The sequence below is a fragment of the Balaenoptera physalus genome, assembly GCF_965194825.1.
Source record: "Balaenoptera physalus genome assembly, chromosome: 18".
Taxonomy (NCBI): Eukaryota; Metazoa; Chordata; class Mammalia; order Artiodactyla; family Balaenopteridae; genus Balaenoptera; species Balaenoptera physalus.
In genome coordinates, this window is record NC_138899.1 from 5,270,695 (window position 1) to 5,295,214 (window position 24,520).

At 39.0% G+C, this 24,520-nt stretch overlaps 1 protein-coding gene across 4 annotated transcripts in view; it reads right to left on the reverse strand.

Moving 5' to 3' along the window:
• The window catches only part of LOC309647722 (uncharacterized protein), a 356,212-nt gene that overhangs the window by 227,221 nt on the left and 104,471 nt on the right, over window positions 1-24,520 (reverse strand). For all 4 annotated transcript variants that reach the window (XM_082435301.1, XM_082435300.1, XM_082435302.1 and 1 more), the window contains exon 3: window positions 2,411-2,531. In XM_082435301.1, coding sequence (XP_082291427.1) covers window positions 2,411-2,531 — 121 coding nt within the window. The remainder of the gene's footprint in view (window positions 1-2,410; window positions 2,532-24,520) is intronic.

Sequence of the window (24,520 nt, forward strand, 5' to 3'; positions counted from 1 at the left end):
CCTGTGGAAAATGTTTGTTCATGTTCACAGACCTACCTCCATTTATTCAGCTGTTCTTCCTCCTTGGTGGAAAGAAATAAGAAAATTCAGCAGGGGAATTTCTATTAGAAATGGATAGAGTTGTTATAATTTCTACTTTTTCTCCTGGCTGGGTTTGGGAGGGGAGAGATACTTATTCAAAACAAATGCATATGAATATTTTCCCATGCTAACTTGCAGTTGCCTGGATTAAGTCCACATTTTTATCATTCTGTAGAAAAATATAGTAAAAGCATCTAAAAGAAAGTATGATAATATGAAAGAATCTTCCGTGAGGGATAACCTGATAATATTTTCCTAATTTTGATACAACATGGAAATATAAAATAAGATTTTGTAGATACTAATAAAAATAGCATACAAATATTGGAATGACCTATAACCTATAACCGAAATAGTACAACCTATAACTGAAAACAGCCCCATAAGAGTTTTCTATCATTGAAAGGTCAGATTCACTATGAATCTTTCATTTTAGACTTCTTAGACTCAAAATCACGTTACTGAGACATTTTATTTATCGTAAGTAGTATATGTTATTTCTATTTGGTTAAAATCCCTTTCTTACTTTTGTGCCAAAAAGTTAAAACATGGGATACTGAAATCTAAGTAATGTAAGGACCATCTTCTCCTAAAAATGCTATTCCTTTAATATACATGTCATCCCAACCTTTCAAATCCTATAGTACGATTAATATGGGGAAATGTCATCATGGGGAGATGCCATCATTTAGATCCAAGGGCGTAAGTATGCTTTCCTCTACATCTCTGCTGAGACAGCTCAAGGATGGGGCTTATGATATCATATAGCTTTTAGTAATTCATACAGATTCTAGATCTGGTCATAAAAATTTTGATAATGACTTTGATGACAATATAAACCTGTGGTTGGAGAATAAAAGATATAAAGTGGCTGATCTGTTAACATTTATCTTTAAAATAAATAAAATCTTGTTAATGTGAATACATCCTGGAACAAGAAAAATCTCCCTTGAATGTAAATTGGTGCAGCCACTATGGAAAACAGTACACAGGTTCCTTAAAAAACTAAAAATAGAGTTACCAGATGATCCAGCAATCCCACTCCTGGGCATGTATCCAGAAAAGATGAAAACTCTAATTCAAAAAGATACATGTACCCCAATGTTCATATCAGCACTATTCACAATAGCCAAGACATGGTAGCAACCTAAATGTCCATTGACAGATGAATGGATAAAGAAGATGTGGTCTATACATACAATGAAATATTACTCAGCCATAAAAAAGAATGAAATAATGCCATTTGCAGCAACATGGATGGACCTAAAGATTATCATACTAAGTGAAGTAAGTCAGACATAGAAAGATAAATATCATATGATATCACTTGTATATGGAATCTGAAATATGATACAAATGAACTTATTTACAAAACAGAAACAGACTCACAGACATAGAAAACAAACTTATGGTTACCAAAGGGGAAATGGGGTGGGAGAGGGATAAATTAGGAGTTTGGGATTAACAGATACACACTACTGTATATAAAATAGGTAAACAACAAGGACCTATTGTATAGCACAGGGAACTATATTCAATATGTTATAATAAACTATAATGGAAAAGAATCTGAAAACAAATATATATGTATATATATACATATAAACATAAATATAACTGAATCCCTTTGCTGTACACCTGAAACTAACACAATGTTGTAAATCAACCATTGTTGAATTAAAAAAAAAAATCCCCCTTGAAAATTAGCTTTGTTCTCTGTATTATTGTTAATAATACAGGAAGTTTAACACTTTAAAAATTATTTTAAAAAATAGTGAGAGTAGAGAAAACTCAGGACAGAAACTAGGGGCCCTGGGTCCCCATCCAGACTAGGTCAGCGTGACCCCAACAAACCACTTCTTTTCTTTGGGCCTCAGTGTCCCCTTCTGGGAATCTCTTCTGGGGAGTACAAGGCCCACGCCGGACCCCGAGGGCGACACTCGTGCAGCACGCTCAGCTCATTGCAACCGGTTTTCACGCGCTCAGTCAATCCCCAGAGCCCAGGGTGCAGGTGCCGCTGGGGGAGAAAACTGATGCTGGGAAGCAGAGCTTTAGGCAGGACCCGAGCTGCTCACCACTGCACCGCACGGCCTTCCATTTGAAAGAGAGCAAGGAAAGGCATCACCGCCAAGGAACGCGAGGCGGCATGTTTACAAGCCAGGGAGCCTCACTGGGTTCCCCATCATGTTGGGCAGCTGCTGGGAGCAGGCAGAGACTCTCGGGGGCAATGGAAGGATGGGTGACCAGACCCCACCATCTTATCCTTAACTTTCAGAAGCTGGATTTAAAAATAGAAATGTATAGAATGCCCGGAGGTGGTGATACTTACAACAGCAGATTCACGCTTGCACAATTGACAGGGGAACTGTTCCATAGACCCGAGAGCTGCTCTAGTCGTCCGTGAAGGAGACGTTCAAATTTTCTGTTTCTACAGTGGTTTCCACAATCTTCTAAGAGATTTAAACAAAATAGATTTTAAAAAATGGTAACTTAATGCGTCTCATCTTTTAAGAGAATTAGTGAGCAAAGGTAACAATTGCAGGTATAAGCACGGCAGGAGAGCTTCCCCACTGCAAAGTCCCGAGGAAAATCTCTAGAACAAAGTCATTCACTTTAAGAAACGCCTACCTGCGGTCTACTATTTTTTTTCGTGGACCTTACAATCAGTGTCTAGAACGCAAGCTTCCTATTTTCACCAATTCATGTTTCTTGTCAAAGGATTGGAAATGGTGGTGCAGACACTCAGTTTTGTTCAAATATCCTTTTTTATAAAACCTTTCATCTTAAGCTTGGATTATTTCAATTGTTTGAGCTGCTTATTGATGATTAGAATAATTGCTTGAAGACTGGAGAATTGAGATACTGATAGAATTGCATTATTTTAGATGTTTAGTCGTATCTCCTTCTAAAACAGGCACACGGCTCCTGAGGTCGAGAGGGAATACCTGCCTCTCCTTCTGTATCACGCTGTGACTCTCTAAACCAGCAAAATGACCTGCACTGAGTGACAAAGGGTCTGGTGACTTTTTCAAAAGACAGTGGACTCCATATGCTGTTCCTGCCCAGTGATTTAACCCGGCATCATCCTGTCAGGATGATAAATTGTACGTACAATTCATAGTTGGAGCAGATGGAAGGGTGTAGGCTATTAAACTCTAAATCTGTTTCCCACGCCAAAGGATAATTGTTTACTTCTCCATGAAACATGCATTTCTCATATAGGATATTTTGGATATTCTAGTTTTAGTAACTGAAGCAACTATGCAATTAGGGCCACCTAGACTATAATAAAATTAAGGTTGGTTCCAAATGAAGTTAAATAAATGGTGCTCACTCATTTATTCACCAAGTTCACTGAGTGCCTGCTAGTTTCCAAGAATAGAAAGATTTACCAGAAAATATGCTGTGAAAATAAATGATATTTTTCTTTCCATTAACTACTTAAACTGTGGGCAAATAAAGCTTATGGTGTGTTACCACAGCCCAGACATATAGAGAGACTGTTTTAAGATATACTATACGATGGCAAGAAGGAGATGGGACACATTTTGCCTTTTAAAACACTTGTAAATTCATTAACCTTCAAGGGTATTCAGAAATCCAGATTTCAAAAGGTAAGCCCATAGATGGAGAAAAATAAAGTAAAAGCTAAAATGAACTCCGTTTATTGGCCTTAGCGTTTTATTCCGGCCACAGTAAAACAAAATCAAGAGATTTCAGATCCAAATTTATTTATTTATTCATCCACTCTTAATTCAGCAACTATTTATTGAGCTCTAGTATGTGACGGTATTGTGGAAACACCTGGAAAACTGTCATTAATATATTATTGACCCCAAAAGTCACCTTGGTTCCAGAATTCACCTCAGGGCATTAGATGTACCTTTGGTGAAGCTGAATGGCATTTTTCAGCTCCGTTAACTAGATGGCCTCCAAAATAACCATTCATTAAAAACGCAAATTCTATGTATTATCCCACTGTGTGCCGGACACTTTTCATCCCTCGTCACTTACTTTTATAACAACTCAGAAGTCGCAGGTGTCATTGCTCTACTTTACTGTTAACAAACCTCTGTCTCAGGCAGCAGATTCTGCCCAATGTCTCACAGGTAAAGGGGCAGAGCTGGGACTGGAATTAAGGTCTGACCCGTCTCCAAGCCCCCTCATCTCACTGCACTGCATTATCTTCCAGGGAAAGAAACGTAGCTCTCAATCTCCGCAAGATCTCTGAGTTCCCGCTGAAGAAAGTGCGCTGTTTCATTTTAATGTGGGTGTCAATTTTTTCTTCAATGAGTTACAGTTCAAGCATTTTGTTTTCAGAAGATGTAACTGTAAATTCCTCTGGGCCAGCATTTGCCACAATTTACGAGAGACACCTGATGTTTGAAGGGACAACAAAGGGGCATTTGACTTACCCATTCCTCTAGATTTCTCAGCCATATTCCTGAATAATGATATCATCAAACCCCCAAACAACTAGATTATGTTATCTTCACTCTCTTAGAGGAAATTCATTACACAGGTTGAAATTTAATGTAATGTCCTGGGATTTGAAGGGATGGTATGAAGGGTTTTCATTAGAACAGTTCACTCATGCAACAAATCTTTGCTGAATGCTTCATTATGCCAACCCTGTGCCTGAAAAACAACGTTGAACAAAAGTAGATTTGGCCTCTGCTCTCATGGAACTTACCTTCATTTAGTGCAAGATACAGATAATAATCACACACAAACCGCAACTCAGCTAAGTACTTTAAAGGAGAGAAACATGATGCTCTAAGGGTGGGTCATGATGGGCTTTGAGTTAGGCAGGAAATTCTCCTGCAAAATGATCAGAATGATCCGCAGAATATAAACTATCTATTTTTGTTAAAATCCATATATTCGTAAAATTAAGTCAGTTAACGATATGTTTCACTACTTGATTGCGTGGTTTTATTAGCCTTTTATCTGACAAAGATCAAATCTAATCTAATCTATTACAATCTAATCCTTTTTTATAAAACTTACTTTCTAGAAACTCAAAGCTAAATTTGTTGTTTGACATTGATTCAATTCTCTCGTTATTACTTTAACTTTGTTCTCTTCGTATTTTGATTGCTCTGTTCTAGATGTGCTTTAACATTTAATATGTCTGAAACTTTTTTTGGTAAATTGATAAGTAAAAATAAAAGATTAAAAAACGGCATATTTTAAATTTTCTCCTAATTTGTTGCTGGATTTTTAATATTTTTTTACTGCAACCTTGGTTGAACCTCAACTAGGAGCTGAAAATTCCTTTGGATGGTTGAGAAGATTTCAAAGGAGCATTAATGGATGAGTTTGTAACAAACCCCAGGGCAGTAAATATTTTGTAATTATCGAGGTCAAAGGTCTTAAATATCCTTCGGGAGAGGATGTAAAAATTCACAGCAATCCACCTTTCACTCTTCAACTCTTATTTTTTCTACTACAAGGGACAGAATGTGGAATAAAAGTGCCTGTCCCTTGATTCGACATTCAACCCAGAATCATGCGATCTGACCACAGCAAACTGCTTAGTTATAACCTGCCCTCCCAGATGTAGGCGGTGAAAGACGAGGGAAAATGAAGCCACAGACATCTACAGGGGCCAGCGGAGACGCTGCCCCCGGGTGGGTGTTCCCCTGACAGAGAAGCAGCAACATCCACGTAATCCACAGAGCGCAGCCTGCCCAAGAGGCAGCATCAGAGGCACACAATCACCTCACGCTGCTCACTTAGAGGAGTGTCCTGCGAGGTTCTTCGTACCTGATTTTACACATGTTGTTTGACAGTTACGTTAGGCACGCTTGGGGGAATTATGAGATTTGGTGCTCGCCTGTTTCACTATCTAGCTCTTTTTACCAGTGGAATTTGTACTTAACACAGTAACAACCCTTTTGATATTTTCCCCCATTCCTTTAGTCTTTGTTTTTTAGACCTTGGCCTTAAAAGCTCTGATGTCCTTACAGGGTGACCTTTTGCTGACTTTGGGAGATGCGTTGATTACAGAAAAAAATCCTTTTCCTTACACAGCAAAAATACTTAAAATTGTTTGCTGTACTGGGTAAATACTGTCTTTCAAAAACTCAATACCCGGGCTTCCCTGGTGGCGCAGTGGTTGGGAATCTGCCTGCCAATGCAGGGGACACGGGTTCGAGCCCTGGTCTGGGAAGATCCCACATGCCGCGGAGCAACTAGGCCCGTGAGCCACAATTACTGAGCCTGCACGTCTGGAGCCTGTGCTCCACAACAAGAGAGACCACGATAGTGAGAGGCCCGCGCACCGCGATGAAGAGTGGCCCCCGCTCGCCACAACTAGAGAAAGCCCTCGCACAGAAACGAAGACCCAACACAGGCGTAAATAAAAAAACAAAAAAACCCAAAAAAACCTCAATACCCAAATCTGCAAAACTACAAGTGAATTTTCTAAATCCTCCTTGAAATTAAAGTTATGCCTATAAAAGTTCAAGGTCCTTAGGATAAGATCAGGAAAGCCTGGATAGCGGCAACCTGTCTAATGCCTTGCATCCTCCTTCTACATTGTTAAGATTAGGTTTAAGTCATTGAGTTGAAGCATTGAGAATGTTTTCCCATTAATCCAGGGAGCATGAAAGATGCTCTGTCAATGAAAGATTCCAACACAGGTATGATTTGAACGTTTACCCAGGACTGTAATGGAAACATTTTAATTAAGTAAATTGCTTCTATTCCGACTAATCTTCAATGCGTCACAAAGCAGATGGCTACCCTCTAATTCCATTTCTGTAATGGATTTACATGGGGCCTATTTTGAAAAATTAACTGGTCACAATAACATACCTCATCACATTGATAACTCACTCAAATAGTCTTTTTTGTGCTATCATTTTACATTGTACATACCCTTACCTTGGTTCGTGAAAGTTTACAGACTGCACAGGGAAATACTTACTGTCCATTTGTTTATTAAACATTAGAAAGATGAACTGAAACCAAATCATATTCAGATTGGGAGTAATTAGGAAGCGTCAATGCCTTCATGGGTCCAACCTTAGTTCAACTTTTTTAAACAAACCAGTCTACATTAATTCCGAGCCGGGAACGGGGTTTCGGTGGTGCTGTACAGTCATTCACCTTTCCAACATTAGTGGGCCACAACGGCTTATAGGTAAGTAACACACCTGTGTGAACCCACTAGAGGAATGAGACATAGTCCCTTATGCATTACCTAAATGTACCTCTTTTCTTTTAGGCCATGTGCCTTTTTCCCCCCTAAATGTCACTTTTGCTTCCAAATATTTCATACACTTTATAATGAGTTATATATTTTCAAGGATACAAAAGAAATAGTCACTGTGCTTTTCCGAGGTTAAGACTGGCCTTCCACCCGGCGCACTGGGACTCCAGTGACCAACCACATCTGTCTGTTTCTACGTCCACAGGGACTTGAAATCAAGTAAAGGGCAGTTTCCAAGGTCTGCCGATCAAAGCCCAGCTCCAGTGCTTGAGATAACAGGCAAAACTGACCCCAGATAACCATCTCTTCAGTTTTTAACTTCTCTGTAATGAAGGTGTATGCTGCCTGAAATTGTTCTACACCTGAGTTTGTCTCTGGAGGATCTGTGTTTCTCGTGTGCCAAAAAAGTGGAGCAAATTTGATGAGCTATTCTTTCTCTTAACTACTCAATCTTTGTTAATGTGATTCTAGTATCACACTTTCTAGCATCATGATGCCATTGGTAGGTGACATTCGAGAAATGAAATTAGAGCTCCAGGAAAAGCTTGTACAAGAAAAGTAAGGGAGTTGCTCAACCATGGATCCACCAAGAAAAAATGTACCCCAGGGGCAATAAGACAGAAATAACAGTGCTGGGGAGAGGTGGACAGAGGGTGCATGTGAGAATAACACAAAACAACGCACCTCTGATAACTCAAAGCTTCCTTATGTCAATCTCCATTTGAAGTGTCTTACCAAGCCAATCTAAGAGTGTTATTTACCCCAGACGAATGAAAAATAATGCCCTTGGAAAAGAATAACACCAAGAAGTCAATAAGGAAAATAAACTCAGACAGCTGTGGTGACAAAAAAAAAAAGTAGAGGTGATAGTGAACGACAAATTGTTTAGAAAGAAGCATGGTGACAAAATGGTAATGGAGCAGCAGTAACTGAATATCAAAGACGCATCGGTAGAAGCTCACTGGTGGTCTGTTTTGGAATACTCTTCCCACTGTGTTACTTTTATGCTTATTTCTCAGACTTTCTCACTTACAACATTTCTAACCACTTTTGTTTAAATGCATACTTTGGTGTCAAATCTTTTCCCTTATGAAGGATAAATATTTTTTTACACTAAGCCTTTCCTAAATAAGATTTCCTAGGGAAGGCACAGATGACTCTGGTTTGGCAAACCCTCCTTTATAATTCACTGTTTTCAAATCAAGTACAATCAAGTATGGCTTGCATCAAAAAGCACCATCACCGGAATTGAAAACTGTTTTATTTTTGTGAAAATCCGAAGAGCAAATGAAGATGTGTGAGAAAAAAGATTTTACCCAAAGGATATTTTCCAGTTTATTGCCAAATGCTAACAAATACTTGACTTGAAGTTCACTTAGAGCGACCTAAAAAGAAAAAAACTTTAAGCTTAGATTAAGCACAGTGAGTCTTGTTCACTGGTAACATTAAAATAAAATAATTTATGTCTTAGTAGTGCCTAGTATTTGCTAGTTGCTATATAGAGCTAACTAAAAGGACATCAGCCCATAAGGACTATATGATGTAAACAAATCATACAGAGAGAAAGCCTCCATTTTTATTAGAACACTGAGAGAGTGAATATTGATATAAATATCAGATGCTCCCTTTTCTTTCTTTATTAAATTAATAAGCATTTATTAAGCACAGCACTGAAGAAAGCTCTGAGTGCATCCTGCCCATGCATCATAAGACAGGCCAACCACGGGTCTGGGGAGCAGATAATGGGTGTTATCTGAGGGGCAAATGTGAAGTTACATATAATTGTTTTCACAAGAAAATTTAAAAAGAGGAATTAAAGAAGATGACCAACAGGAGGTAGAACAAAAAAGAAAACACACTCTGATGTCGAGGCCCTATTTGAAGAAGACAAACTGGAAAACTGAGGTAATTCTACAGATTCTTCAAACATAAAAACTATGATTTGGTGGGAAATATTCCAGTCCCGAGCTTTTGTGGGTAGTATGGCACCTACATACCTCTTAATTTTTACATTTTTGTTGAAAATCTACTAGGCACCCTATTTCTTTCTCCACTTTCACAGTGTTCCTAGGAACAAATGGCATTTAAAAGAATAACAAAAGGCACGAGGGATTTTTGGTGAAGACCTATTATTGTTTCACAAATATGAAGTTTTTATGCTGGTGGAGGAACCAAAACACCAAACCTTTAAAAAAGGTGGGAATCCGTGGGGCTTTGAATGTTGGAAGGAACACTCTAGAAATAAACTTGTGGCTTTATTTAAATAATAAGTATTGTCATTATTGGGCCAAGCTTTGACCTTTGCAAGAGTCCTACAGCAAGAGAATTGAATCCAATCGAAATGGATGGCTCACTCGAATTAAGGCAAGGCTGACAGAAAGTGGTTTTAATTATTCTTCAGAGGTACTATTCTGCGGCACTTTGCCAAGCAAATATTCAAAGAGAACATGCAAACACAAAAATAGGATGCAAATGGCTCCGCAGTGTACTGGTATGTCTTCAAGAAATGCTATGGGATTTTTTTCTTCTTTTTAAATTTGTCACTTGTTCTCAAAAGCCATTGTACTTTTCACAACTCTCTTAAGGTTGAGCAGTTGAGGCTTCTTCAGCTTTATGCTGGGCTGTCTACATTTGGCTAAGTACATTTTCTTTTTAATTCTGTGAGTTTACCATCAACGTAAACTCTGAAGTTCAACGTCAAATGCAATAGTACAACTCTCAGTGGGATCTGTGAAAGTGAAAGTGCAAACATGAACTAAAGGTGTGGTTTCTAATGGGTTAGAAAGAAAAGATGGGAAATGTAACCTCTTCCACTGTCAAGAATATCTATTTGGTAAATGTGTCACTTTTTATTCTTTATACTTTAAAAAAATAATAAAAACAGAATGACAGAAATGCTATGTATTTGTAGAGTGTGATTACTGCCAGCTGTCTTTGTTTTGGTAATGTGTCAGCGTTTGGCTCCTGCTTACCTAAGTCAAGGAAAATCAGGTTATTGTGAAGGCTACCCGTGGCTGTTTTACGTACTGTTCCTCATGATTCTGGAAATGAGTGCTGTTTCCTGCTCAAAACTAGAGAGAAGAAATGAGGTATGTGGGATTCTCACACACTAAAATAATCGCAATAGGTATGATCAATAAAGCTTTAGTTAACGAGAAATATGATTTCTACCTTCCCACCTACCTTCAAACTGTATCAAACTATTCATTGCTCTGTGAACTCACCATGTATTTTTCATCTCTTCCTCTTTTCTGGAATATCTTTCCCTTCTCTCTCTTTTCTCCAACTGATGAGCGTCCATTCACCTATTAAGCCCTAATTTCAATGCCACCTCTTCCAAAAGATATTCCCCAAGTATGCCAGGCAGAAGGGATTATTCTCTCCTCTGTATTTCCATAGCATTTTATAGACACTCTCTCTTAACAAGTATTATGTAGTATCAGAATTAAATGTTTACATGTGGATGCCAACGCTTGACTACCAGTTTCCCACAAGCAAAGCCCCTGACTTATTCTTTCTTCTGTCCCTGGAAACCAGTGGTCCAGACAGTGACATATATTGGTCATTCAACACTTATTTGTTGGATTCAATGGTTGGGTGAGGGAATGAATTCATTACGCTGAATCAATGCTATTTAGTTCACCTTGTATCTGAATTATATCAAAATCATAAGATCTCATGGGATTCTTATGCAGGAGGCAAAAATAGACAACCTCAGACAAAAATGAGCCGACCTAAGGTGTTTCTAAATCTTTTCTGGCTCTAACAGTCTATAATTTTACGATCTTTAGGCATCTAAGGGGTGGGCCATCTCCTGTGTCCCTTTGGGAGGGTGTGATGTGGGATAAATGAAGGGTAATGAAGTCGTGGCATTACTTAGGCATACTTTTACCTTCACACATGAGCTCTCTCTGCTACACAATTCTGCTCTTTCCTCTCTGCCTCATACAGCAAGCATCCTAATGTCCCAACCCTTCTCGGCTTACCTTCCCATCCCACCTCGGCACACGGGTACCAAATGACTCATAACAGCCTTTACCCTAGGCCCTGGGAGAGTCAACACTGGGTTGACTTTGGTCCTATTATTAACTACATTCTTCAAGATCATCTATAATGTTCAAGATGAAGCACTTCATTGATGTTTTCTTAGTAAGCAGATTTTGCCATTTATGCAGGAAAAGACGCTGGCAACCAAAATAGCATCTCTACAGAGAAAGGAAATTCACTTGGAGGCAAATGCTGTAAATTCTGTTGAAAGATAAGGAAGATGACCATCAACACATTCACAAGCGAAATAGAAATCTGAGTAGAGTGATGCCATACACGGGTTTCTGTTAAAGCTTGTGTATCCAGAAATTTCTCTACAAGAAAATGAAATTGCAGTCACCGTGCAAGCTGACCAATTACAGAGACAAAAGACTTTACTCTGTCGTGAATGAGTGTAGTCTTCCTGTGTGATGATTATCTTTGTATTCAATCATTTATTAGTTCAATAAACATCTTTTTTTTTTTCCTTCCATGCAAGGCTCCATACCTGGTTATGCAGCCCCTCAGGGATTATTCACAGACCTGGCGTGAAGATTCCATAAACAATGGGAATGTTCAAAACAGAACCAAGCCCAGAGACAGTTTGTCCATTTCACACAACACATGGGCCACCTCCATTTTGTTAAGGATAGCACTGGCCCAGCACCAAAGTCCTTTTCCTACATTTTTAAAACAAAGTCAAGTCATATCACCAGTATTTAAATACAAGTTGCAACTTGTACCAACAACTAAGAAATTTTCATTAGATGTAGAACCATAGTTTCTGCTTTCAAAGAATTGCAATGTTGAGGTTATAAGAGTAATATTAAAACAGTTAAACAATGATAAAGATGAAATAAAATGGTAGATTAATTACACAATATGGAGAGGGAGGGGACTTCATTTTTTCCAAAGACATGTGTATTACCTCAGATAATCCATGAGTTTGAAGTCTGATTCTGACTTTCATTAGTTAAAAAGCACTCTAAATCCCAGGTCTTTTTATCTTTAAAACATTCAGAGTTGTTGTGAAGGTGAGAAATAAAGTGTTTAGCAGCAAATCATAGCTATTTTTACAAGCTGAAAAGGCTTCGTGGAAGAGACAGAATTTGAGTTCATCTTTAAAGGATGACAGAAGTTGGGTAAAGAAGAAGAAGTAGAGAGGGTTCTCATTTGAACAGTATCAGGAAACAAAGCCTCAGAAGCCAGTTTGCTTATCTTGCTCAGAATGCAAAGGCTCAGAGATATACTTTGTGTCTAATACACTCAAAATTCATTTTCCCTGAAAATGAAGCATCACTTGCAATCTATCAACCAAGTACAATATCAGGAATTCCCTCACCACCTTCCTGGGTTTAATGGACTAATTACTCTGGCTGAGTTTTAATCCCAATTTAGTTGCAGCCTCCACGGGATACTCTCTGTGATTCCTCACTCCAGATGTTGTGAGGATTAACCAATCAATTTGAAACACCTTGTAAAAACATGTCAGGCTTTCTAATTCCTTTCTGAATTAATCCTTGTTCAATCCACATCTTACTGTGAGTTTAAGCTGCCCGTACCACGGTAGCACACCTGACCCAGAACTCCAAAATTTCTCAAGCTTGCTTGTCTTGCATCACTTTAATATTGCAAAAGCAGCAAAAACAGTGCTTCCAAATTCTAGTTAAACAAGGGGCTTCCCGGGGTCAGACTGCCGGGAGGTTCTGTGCAGACCGATTTAGTTATTGCTTTTCTTCCATTTAGTCTCATTTATGGATAGGTTGCCAAAATTTCTAAGCCATGCAAAAACAATTTAAAATCACAGTGAGAATTAGGCTGTGTAGCTTTACTCATCCTAATATCCAGAAGAGCATGGGGTTCTCAATTTTTTTTTTCCATGAGGAAGAAGTGTAATCAATGATACCTGTGTCCTGGCCATACTCCTAGCGATGACACCAGAGAAGGCTGAGCTAATTGGAGCTGCTGTATTGCAGGGTTTCCTCTGAGACCCCTACCGACCACACTGTTCGCAGTGCCATCCCAGTCTCTGCAAAATAAGCACTTCCCAACTGGCAATCGCCTGCACTTCTCAGGGCTGACGCCTAAAATCCAAAAGAAGACTGAACTCAACACACTAACAAGTTCAGTGGGTCACAAGGCAGAGAACCAAAATGAGTCCCTTAGACAAATATTTCTTTCCTGTTCAAATGTATCTACTTCCAGTTACCGAGTAACAAAAATTAGTCACACTTGCATTTCGTTTCTAACCTTAGCCGCTAATAGGAATGAAGTAAGTTGGCCGTTTTCTAGAAATAATTTTCTAGCAGAAAACTCTTCTGTGGTAAGCACTGGGGGAAAAAAGACACACACACACTCTGATAGTTGTTTGTAAAAGCCAAGAAACTAATAGATTTGACCTTAAAATAGCATTCTATAACTATTTCCTAGACAAACTGCAATTCCAACACATAGTAGAGTAGTGACAACTTGTAATATAACCTGAAGACACTACACAACCTGAAAATATTACAGATGGCTGGCGAAACTACTTTTTCTCACTGTCCCTTAGTCACTCTATGGGATAACTAAGCATGTCAACACTGCCAATGTTAGGATTTTACCATTAAAATATACTCACTTTAAAATTTATTTCCCATAAACATAGACTTCAATCTTCAGGAAAACACAGGAAAGCATCATTCCCAGGGTAACACCCTATTGACTTACACTGGCACATAATGATAAAATGCCTTAATTTACAAATCTTTGTGCATGGACACCACAGATACAGCCTTTTAGATAAATCAAAGTTTCAAAGAGTTTAAAAAATGTTTTGTATCTCTTAATCCTATGTGGTCAGAATAGAAAGTCATCAGAGATTGAGCTGTATAGGTACTGCCCAAGAATACAATCTGAGACTTAAAAGCATCTTTAAAGTCAGTTCCTAATATCAGCTTACTTGACTTTTTCCTCTTTATTTAAAATAAATTATAATTTAAAAAGTCATGAGTCTTCGTAAATGAGCCCAATTTGAAGAAGAAGAAGGAAAAAAAAAAGTTGTCAAAAGCTTCTGACCAGGAAATCCACCTCAAAAATCTAGAAGAGTCTCAAAATGGTGAAATTGATCTGGCTGTTGATTTTTAAAGAATAGACAGACAGTGCCAGCAAAGTCGTTCCCATGGCAACCAACTAGGCAGCCATGCCTCCGCCCACGCCTCACAGAACTCAGAACTCTGTTCCACGGAAGCAAAACTTATCTGATATCTCCATTGCTGCTGCCTGGGTCAGAACTCACCTTTGAAGGGGTTTCAAAGTAAAACAAGATAAGAAGCACCTCTTCAAAAAGAATCCTTCCGACGGAGTACCATGATGTGAAAGAGTGAAGTGCGAGCCCACTGGTATCTTCCCCAGAGCACTTTCTTGTCTTTGTCACAGATAAGATAAGTAAACTTGCCAAAGGGTGGGCGCGCTGGGGGAGTAGAGTGCCACCAGATAAGAGACAGAGGGCGCCTGTTCTCCCGTCATTTGGTGGAAGCTGCCGGTGTGCGCGGCAGGCAGCCTGGCTTGGCTCTTCACCCTGCTGGGCCAGGAGGAGACCAGGAAAGACAGTGGGGAAAAAAGTGATGGAGTCCCTGAATCTGTGAGTCATAAGCAGCTGGTAATGTACAAACTGCAGGGAATTTGGTCCAAGGGTTGAAGCTAATTAATCATGCCAGTTGTATAATACTGGATATAATCAGTGTAGGAAATCCGTTATTGACTGGCTTATGACCTGTAGTGTATAAATTCAATATAAAATTTTGTATCCACGTCCCAAGCCTCCAAAATCAGACATTGGTCCTAAATCCTGACTGTTTGAGTTTCACCCTTCCTTGACTTGATAAGGTCCTTATCCTTGAAAAGATAAACAGAATGGATAAACCTTTAGCCAGACTCATCAAGAAAAAATGGGAGAGGAGTTCATGTACTTTTAAAGGAAAAGGTGGAATGAAAAGGACCCTGGCCTGGAATGCAGGGGCCTCTCTTCCCTCGCTGGCTACTGAGTTTTGTGAATTCTTTCCCTTTGGGTCTGGATTACTATAAACACATCACGTATCTCTACCAATAAGCTGCTGGAAGGACTGCTATCTTGAGATCTTTTGAGCTCCCAAATCTCTGAGCCATGGTCCTTCCTGAGCATCTTAGGTGTAAGGGAGATATTTCTGCCTCTCAGTGGTAATAACAATTTTTGCCAGAAATATTAATTTGGCCATTGATCAAGAACTGTGTGACATCTCTTTCATCGTCAGTCCTGGCTTACACATGGGCTGCTTTCTAAATCCTCTGTGCTCTGCCTATTTATTTCTCCCTACCCCCATTAAGTGTTATTTTTATTATGATTTTTCACATATGTAGGTCTTAATGTCTGCCCCTAGACTAAAAGCTCCTTGCAAGGAGAATCTGCGTCTAGGCATCTTTGCACCACTCACAGGAACCTAGGACATCATGGGCCTCAATCAATCTGGATTGATTTGATTTGCATTTGAATCTCATTGTCTTTGGGGAAAACGTGATCTGACCTATGACATTATAACAAACAACTGAATAACAGAAGTCTGTACAGTAAGGAGCTCCCTTGCCCTTTGTGCTTCTTTGTATGCAAATAAAACCGGCTGTCCTTGTGGTGCAAAGACAACTACAAAATCAGAGTGCAGGTGGGTGCCGCCCCTGTGTGTCCATCCACCCACCCCCACGTTCACCCACGGGCTGGTCACCTGCCAAGGTCACAGAAAGGTGGATCCCGACTCCCGCGTGTGTGTTTCCTACCGGCAGCTGTGCTATAGCTGGCTCCTTGTTTATTCTAAGTGCACCTCAGCTGGCCTGTGTCCCAGCGGCCCGTAGCTGCTCTGATTCTAGCTGCCCAGTCTGCCTTCACATTCTTTCCTCTGGTCAAGCATGCACCTCTTTTTAAAAAAATTACACTTATGAAAGTCCCAGCGTATGATAGGTATTCTGGAGAGGAGTGGGGGTAGCACACTGATGGGCCCGGCTTTGAACGTGGAGCAGACTAGAACTGATGATGTACGTTTCCGTTTCCATGGGAAGATGAACAAAGCTCATCCTCACCTTGCAAAACCTAAAAATCCAACACAGTTAACTCTGCTTTCCAAAACCCATTAAGTGATTGAGAGGGTTTTTAAAAAAATATTCCCAGATTTTGAATCCTAAGTGTACTTTGTAATTAGTCTTTTTCCTCAATAGCAAACGTTTTGAATTCAACATAGGAAGACCATCTCACATGATTTAAAAATCCTGTAAAGGTTGACTACATTAAGGATAGTCTGCAAAAGTCTACATAAAGCTCTTTCATAGAATAATGCAATTATGCCACAGAGATGTTCCATCTTTCGCATTGTTCGAAACATTATAAATACTAGCTAATGGAATGTTATTTACATGAGCTTTAATAATGCACCTTGATTCTTAATCATAGATGCGCAGAAGGCCATGTAGACTATACAGTTTTCTCCATTACGAGGTGGTTAAAGGGTCCATTTTCATCAGAATTGCTCCAGGTTTTCCTTCCCTAGACTAGTTGACTGGCTTGCTCAGATTCCTAACTTCAGTGCTATTAATGTATTTTAAACTCCTGCCCCCCTTTTTATGAATGTGAAAATCTCATGCATTTTAAAAAAATATTGTTTAACGTATCAAAATAAATTAGATGCCATGGCTAAAAACCAGTGGAAGCAAGGGAACTAAACACTGCTTAGGGAAGTCCCTGGCAGTCCAGTGGTTAGGACTCTGCACTTCCACTTCAGGGGGCACAGGTTCGACCCCTGGTCGGGGAACTAAGATCCCGCAAGCCACGCAGCACAGCCAAAAACAAAAACAAAACAAACAAAAAACACTGCTTAGGTACCAGTTTACATCTGAGACCCCAGACACCACCCTCTGGTCCAACAGACGTTCCTCCCCAGGAGGTGGCAGGGAGGCATATCATCTCTGCAATGGGATATTACCATGCAGGACCAGCCCAGGAGCCACAGTACAGAAGACAGAGAGCAAAACGTAATGAACTGCATGGTTGCTTAATTAGTTTATTTTTTAAAAAAACATAAGGCAGTCAACAGGAGGTAAGCCCCCAGAAGGGTGTGGGCCGGTTGGCAGCAAGCAGAAGACAAACAAGTAACGGGAGAGTTGGGAAGAAGAGAGAGCATTTGGAGGTGTCCATTTTTATCCACATTCCCAGGCAAGCAGCCCCACCCTGAAATCTACTGTGCAGGCATCCCCACCCCACTTGCATCCCAAATGGAGAGCGTGTCTTCCTCTCCTTCCCCTTTCGCTTTTCCTTCTTTCCCTCCTGCCTTCTGCCTGCTCCAGGGTCCTCCTCTCAGGGCCTCCACCCAAGACGCTCAGTCTCCTGCTCAGCACACAGCACCCAGCCGTGACGTGGTTAATACACATTCCCCCTCCTGGTGTCTCCACCTTCCAAGCAGGGGAGGCCGCAGGTGGCACCACCAGGTGCAGGAGACGTTGGAAGGTAAGAAAGAGAGGGACCCACGCAGTGCATGGGCGCGTGCACACACACGCCCATCCTCGCGGGCAGCCCCAGAATCGCATCAAATACCCACTCCCCCAGCTTTGCTGTTGTCCCTCTTTCAAACAAAGAGACGTGGATAGAAGAGTCAAATGATTCGCTGCAAGGTCCATAAACCCAGAGTGAGACGCCTCGCTCCAAATACGTGCCATGTTGTGCTGAAACCCATGAGTTTGTGCGCTTTAGGAAGATGACTCAGCATTTTATTAAACACATCCTTTGGGGGTTTGTACACAGCTCTTTTGGGGGAAAGAAAATCTTTAGCCCTTCAAGGTAACAATAATTGTTAACTTGAATCTACCTACACTCTCTGCTCTCTAAAAAAACTCTTTGAGGAAGAGGCAGCTGGTGGTGATAGGCCTGGTGCTCAGGGAGAGGGTGGGTGAGGAGAGGCGAGAGGGCCTGGCCTGGGTCGAATGAGCTAATGAAACATGATGAAACAGTCGCAGGATGGTTTTCTCTGAGATTGACAAGATAAGGCCCGCTTGTCCCCCTTCTCTGGAGCCCTGAGTGTGAGTAATGAATATACATGTGGAGCAGTTCCATCATCGGGGGCGGGTTTTGCGTTTGGACACTGCAGTGCTGTTTTCCTTCTGGGCGTCATTGTTTGGGAGAAGCAAGGCCCACAGCCCAGATGCTCCCAGCCACCCACAGAATCCTGTCAAGGGTCATCATTTGTGAGGGAAGGCAAAGATTTGCAAAAGAATTGGAAACAGCTTTGAGGAGAGACTTGAATAAAGGACTCTGTTGGTGATATGATTCCAGAAGATGGATGGTCATGTGGTACCTTGAGGAAAGCTGAGGCCCTTGGCCTTCAGAGGTCCAGGCATCGGGCAGCCCACTGCTACTTACTTTTACCACTAGGTTTATTGACATAGGACAGTGTTGGCCAGAATTAGATTTATTAAAATCTCTGCATACAACCCATTCGGTTGCATGTGGATTTTTAAATCAATAATTTATTCTCTTCAAAAATACCTATTTTATGTTCCTATTTTTTTCTTGTCTCAATTTAGGTATTTTTTAAACCATTAAGTTTGTTAGTAAGACCTTGATGTGCCTCTCCCACTATTTTTATTAAAATAAGTTTCCTTTAGTTTGTGTTCTCATTTTTTTTTTAGTAGAAGAACCAGTCATATAAAATTTTGAGATAGATTTGTAAAACTGGAACAAGTGAGAATTTTGCTAGATTCTTTGGAATTAGTTAGCTGTTGCTCCTTCTTCTCCTTTTGAAATAAAATAATCATTTTCTGAAATAAAGAAATGCATTTTTAATTGCAAAGTGTAGAGTTTCATGGTGCATAATTTTAATTCTCTACAAGTCAGCCTGAACCAACCACTGTTCTTGCTTATTGCAACTTTAAGCCTGGGAATGTTTATTTCTTCTACAGTTACTTAAAAATAATTCTGTAAAATGTTCCTATAAAAGGTTGAGTCATACGATTGAAACATACTTAAATTGTCAGAAAATGCCAAAGCATAGAATATTCATTATTATTTGTAAGCATAGGAAATTGATGTAATAGAAAGGGTAAAAATTTTGAAGACAGATTCTTATTGATACACTAGCCTCGTCATTTACCCTTGCCGAGCTTGATATTCTGTATCATAAATAAAGATCTTGTTTTTGGCACATAATAGATAGAAGCTGAAAATATGCAGCTGAAACAAAAGAGAAAGTTAAAAACTTAATTTATCTTCTATCCCTGTAGAAGCTTCTGGAAGAAAAATCAATGATTTTAGTAAAGCATAAATCTGACCTTCAATTATTATACAGAACAAAATATACCACACATTTGCCTAAGCTGCTTTTTTACTAGCATACTAGCACCAACTAGTTATAAAAGAGCCAGGAGCCCAGAAATAAATCAGAATGCTTCCAAACACACAAAAGTGCTGTCATAAAGTCAGGGACCTTTAAACTCATTCACTCAATCCTAAAAGAATCCCTTATAATATTTAAAGAAAATATGGTCACAATTTATACATAAAAAGCTACTATAGATAAATAAAAAAGGTAAGAAGGAACAACTACAGATAGGTCATACAATAAGAAAAACAAATTGCTAAGAAATACAGAGGAAAAAATCAATTTCAGTAGTAATCAAAGAACTACAAATTCAAATAAAAGACATACTTTTTAAAATTGAAGTATACTTGATTTACTATATTGTGTTAGTTTGCTATGTACAGCAAAGTGATTCAGTTATATACATATGTATATATATGTATACACGTATATATATGTTCTTTTTCAGATTCTTTTCCATTATAGGTTATTACAAGATATTGAATATAGTTCCCTGTGCCAGTAAATCTTTGTTGTTTATCTATTTTATTATATATAGTAGTGTGTATCTGTTAATCCCATCCTCCTAATACTATTTTACTTGTTAAATAAGCCAACATTTATTTTTAATGATAATGTTCAGGGTGTACAGGGTAAGGTGATGTCGGCTTGCTTGTATACTGGTGATGGACGTGTTAAGCTGTACAGCAATTCTAAAAAGTAATGTGGGAGGTATTTGTTAAGTTCTGTAAGAAAAGTTATTCACTTTAACAAAGTAACTGCCCTTCTAGAACTCCATTTTAAAGAAACAATTCAAGCTGTGGACAAAATTTATACACAAATATATTTCTTCCAGCACTATTTATAATAGCTAAGAATGGAAGCAAGATAAATTCAAAAATAGGTTCAGATTTATGCAAATTAAAATACAACCATGATTGAAAATTATGCCTGCAATTTTAATGAAAAAAAAGTTCTCAAAAATTATTAATATCCTGGGAAAACACTCCTAGAAGAACACTTAGTGAAGAATGAATAATGAAAAATATTATGTACAAAAATTATCCCAATTGTGTAAAACGGTATAATATAGATTACAGTATTATATGTGTAAATAATGCCTGCATATTTACATACAAACACACAAATCTGTATTTGCATGTTCATGCTTAAATATATAGAAAACTATTTTAAAGAGATTCCAGTGGTAGCAGTATCATCTCTGACTAGTTTGCATATCACATTTTCCATGCTACTTTCCTATTCTTCCAAATTTCTCAGAGCCCATATTATTATTATATAATCAGCATTATACATTATACTTAGAAAAATGACTCATTAAGCATAATTAGTTTTAAATGCCGCTCAGAGCCTAGTTGCTTATGTTATAGATCATTATTTTCGCAGATGGTGATCCGGTTTCCTGCTGCATAACTAGCTGATGAGGAAGAGGAGGGAGGGTGCGTGAGTTTACTAGTAGTGATGCTTCTCACCAAGCCCTCACCCCCACGTGGGACCAGTATCAGTCCTCCCATTAGTAAGGGGAAGGGGGATCCTTAACAGACCCTCAGAGAACCAGACACGGGGAATGGAAGCAATAAGCCTAGAAAATGTTTAGAATGGCTTATCTCTGCATATCTAAATTGGGCCTATAACATGGTGGTCGAGCCCTGGAGTCAGGCAGGCTGGTTTCAAACCCCAGTTTCACCACCTGGTGGCTGGGTGACCTAGTAAGACATTTAAATCATCTGATGCTCAGTTCCAACTCAAAAAAAATGGCGTGGAAACAGTACCTGTCCCATAGCGTTGTTGTGAGCATTGAATAAGCTAATTCACAGAAGGATGTAGAACAGTGCCTGACAATGAGCCATGCGGTTGTTAAGACTGTTATCATTTTCTAAATGATGCTCTCAAAGGCAAGGTTTCTCTAAGTGTGATTCTCCTGACTGCTTGGACCAGAATCAGGAGGGAAACTTGCGACAGATGCATATTCAACTCTACTGAATAAGAATTTCCGGAATGGGTCCCAAGAATATATATTTTTGACAAGCTCCCAGGTTGCTCCTATGTGCACTAAACTTTAAGACACACTGTACCAAAAGTATTATTGTGTTATAATTCTCTATAACCATTCTTAAGTCATCAAGAAAAAGTTAAGCAATGTTGAGTAATTCTATTTAAGTAGCTGAGAGGTACTACATACCCACGTAAATTTAAGTCCTGACAAGAATGAATAAATAAAAGTTTATTTCTAAGTTTATTTTATTTCAAAGTGAAAAGCTTTTGTTATCAGGAAAATTCATTTATGTGGAACACTTCATTCCTTGAAGATGTTAGCTAAAGGATGTGTTATTGTATTAATGTCTGTTTGTATAGAAGATATAATTTTACCCATTGTATCATAAAACATAAGATTATATTTGCTTCAATATGGAGTTGAAAGTGCCCAGATTTTCTATGCTATGGAGAGATTATGTCTATTCATAATCAAGTATCTGTGTGCCTCTAAATAAAAGGGTTGTAGTTAAGAGTTACGTGCTCAAATTGAGAAGAAATGCAGTGTCTAATTGTAGATTTTTTTCTTTGCAGCCTTTCTTATTTACTATCTGACCCTTACAAATACAAAGATTTTTTTTTAAATTAGTGTTAAGAACATCCACTCTAATAACAGTGATAGCATCATTTCATCTCCGTATGTTTTCAAGTTGCATTCCGACTCATAAAGCCCAATACTCTCTGACCAGCAGCTCCAGTGGCAGGCGCTCTTGAACATGTCCAAATGGGCTAAATGCAAATCCTGGCATCATTTGGGCAATCAGGATGGAAATTCATCAAACCCACTCCACACACAATTCAGATATAAGGGAAGGAAATCCTACACAGCAAAATGCAGACTTATCTTACATGTACCATAATTGCAATTAGAGAAAATTTCTACTCAAAATCCAAGCATTCATAACTTTAAAAAGTTCCTCTGTAAAATAGCTTTACTTCAGTAAGCACTATCAAGACTAATTTCCCTGTCAATTTTAAATTTCAGAATTTTTATCACTCTAAATGCATATTAGCAAATTAATCTAATTTACAGACTACACCTTACTTAAGCAGATGATTTTGTCTAGGTTTTCCTGAAATAAATGAGGATTTCGGGTGACACTGACCTCTTTAATTATACTGAAGAGACAACCATTTATTTTAAGTGCATGCCATTCAGAGTTATTTTTAGTTCATGGTAGATATCAAAATACTCATTTAAAAAGTTGAAGAAACTTATGCGTGTTTAATTGGGGGAGGATAAAGCAGTATGCTCAGGAAGCTTTTAAGACTATGGCTACCAGCAAAAGTTACTCATGTCAGCATCGAAAAATGCCTTAAATTTCCAAAAAACAGATCTCTGTTCTCCTAGACATTTAGCAACCATTACGGTAGACTTTAACACATTGAAGGTCAAGATGATTTAGACATTTTGGGGGTATACTATTGTGCTCCCAAATAAAACACTCAACTTCAACTAGCCAAAGCCATCATAACGCTGAAAATAATACTACCGTGGTTTAGCCTCCATTGGAATCTCTTGAAAACTCATTACCATCTGCCTTGTCAAAATCATATGTTAGAAAGCTGAACTTAAGTGTGACATTGTAGTGAAGCAGGTATAGTTTGGAAGAATGTGATTTAACAGCAGATGGGTTGCCCTCAACGGGATCAACAGAAGCAACCATAGGGGGTTCATGTGGAATCATGGATGCCCTGGAGGACAGCAAGTGACTAAATGACCCCAAATGGTAGTTGCCATTTGTCTTGGGTTTGGTTTTCAGAAATGTATCCATCTATGAAATGGCAACATTTGCCCTCTTATTACAACATTCCAAAAGCTAAATATATAAATACATGGGATGCAAAAAAACTTGCAATCCTCTTTTAAAACTTTGACAGTTTTCTATTAGGTAGTTCATTTCAAAAAGGCTATATTTGTTTAAAATGCAATATCTTGCCATTGACTGTTTTCCTTCCAGTTCTTATGAAAACAAGTATTCTAATCAAACCAAAATTCCTAAACTAAAAAAAAAAAAAAAAAATTATTTCCAGCCAATGATATTGTGCTTAACCAATGTTCTCCTCCCTCTTAAAAAAATTAAAGGGAGGATTTCTCTGTAAATTGAATAGAATCAACTTTCCAATGTAGGAAAGACAAAGTAAGCCTCCTAATTCAATTCTTTCATTCATGTGATCCTATCTTCCCCTCCCCCCAGGAAAGACTCTCAATCCAAATATGGCTTCATGTTTATGTCCCCCCCAACTCGAGTTCATATGTAGAAATCCTAATCCCCAAGGGATGGTATTAGGAGGTGGAGCCTTTAGGAGGTGACTGGGTCATGAATGGGATTACTGCCTTGTTTAGACACCCCAGAGAGCTCCCAGATTCTTCCACAATGTGAGGACACAGCAAAAAGACAGCCACCAGGGAAACAGGCCTTATCTGCTGGAGCCCTGATCTTTGACTTCCCAACCTCCAGGACTGTGAACAATAAATTGTTGTTGTTTACAAGCTATCCAGTATATGGTATTCCTGGTATAGCAATACAAACTGACAGTGGTTTTCTCCAGCTCTTAGACTTCCAGAGCTAAGTACAGCTAACAGGTTGGTTCCTACTTGCTCTCCCAGGAAGCCAACAAGCTGAACTCCAACCACCACTCTTAAAAGCAGCTGCACAAGCCAATATCCCACTCACCCCGAGGCCATTTCCTTCTGTTCCAGCCTTGAAACTAAACCCCTTTCACACACCTCTGCATGCTTCTGCAGACTTTCATTGCTAAAGAGGAAGATGCAACTCAGACTCTT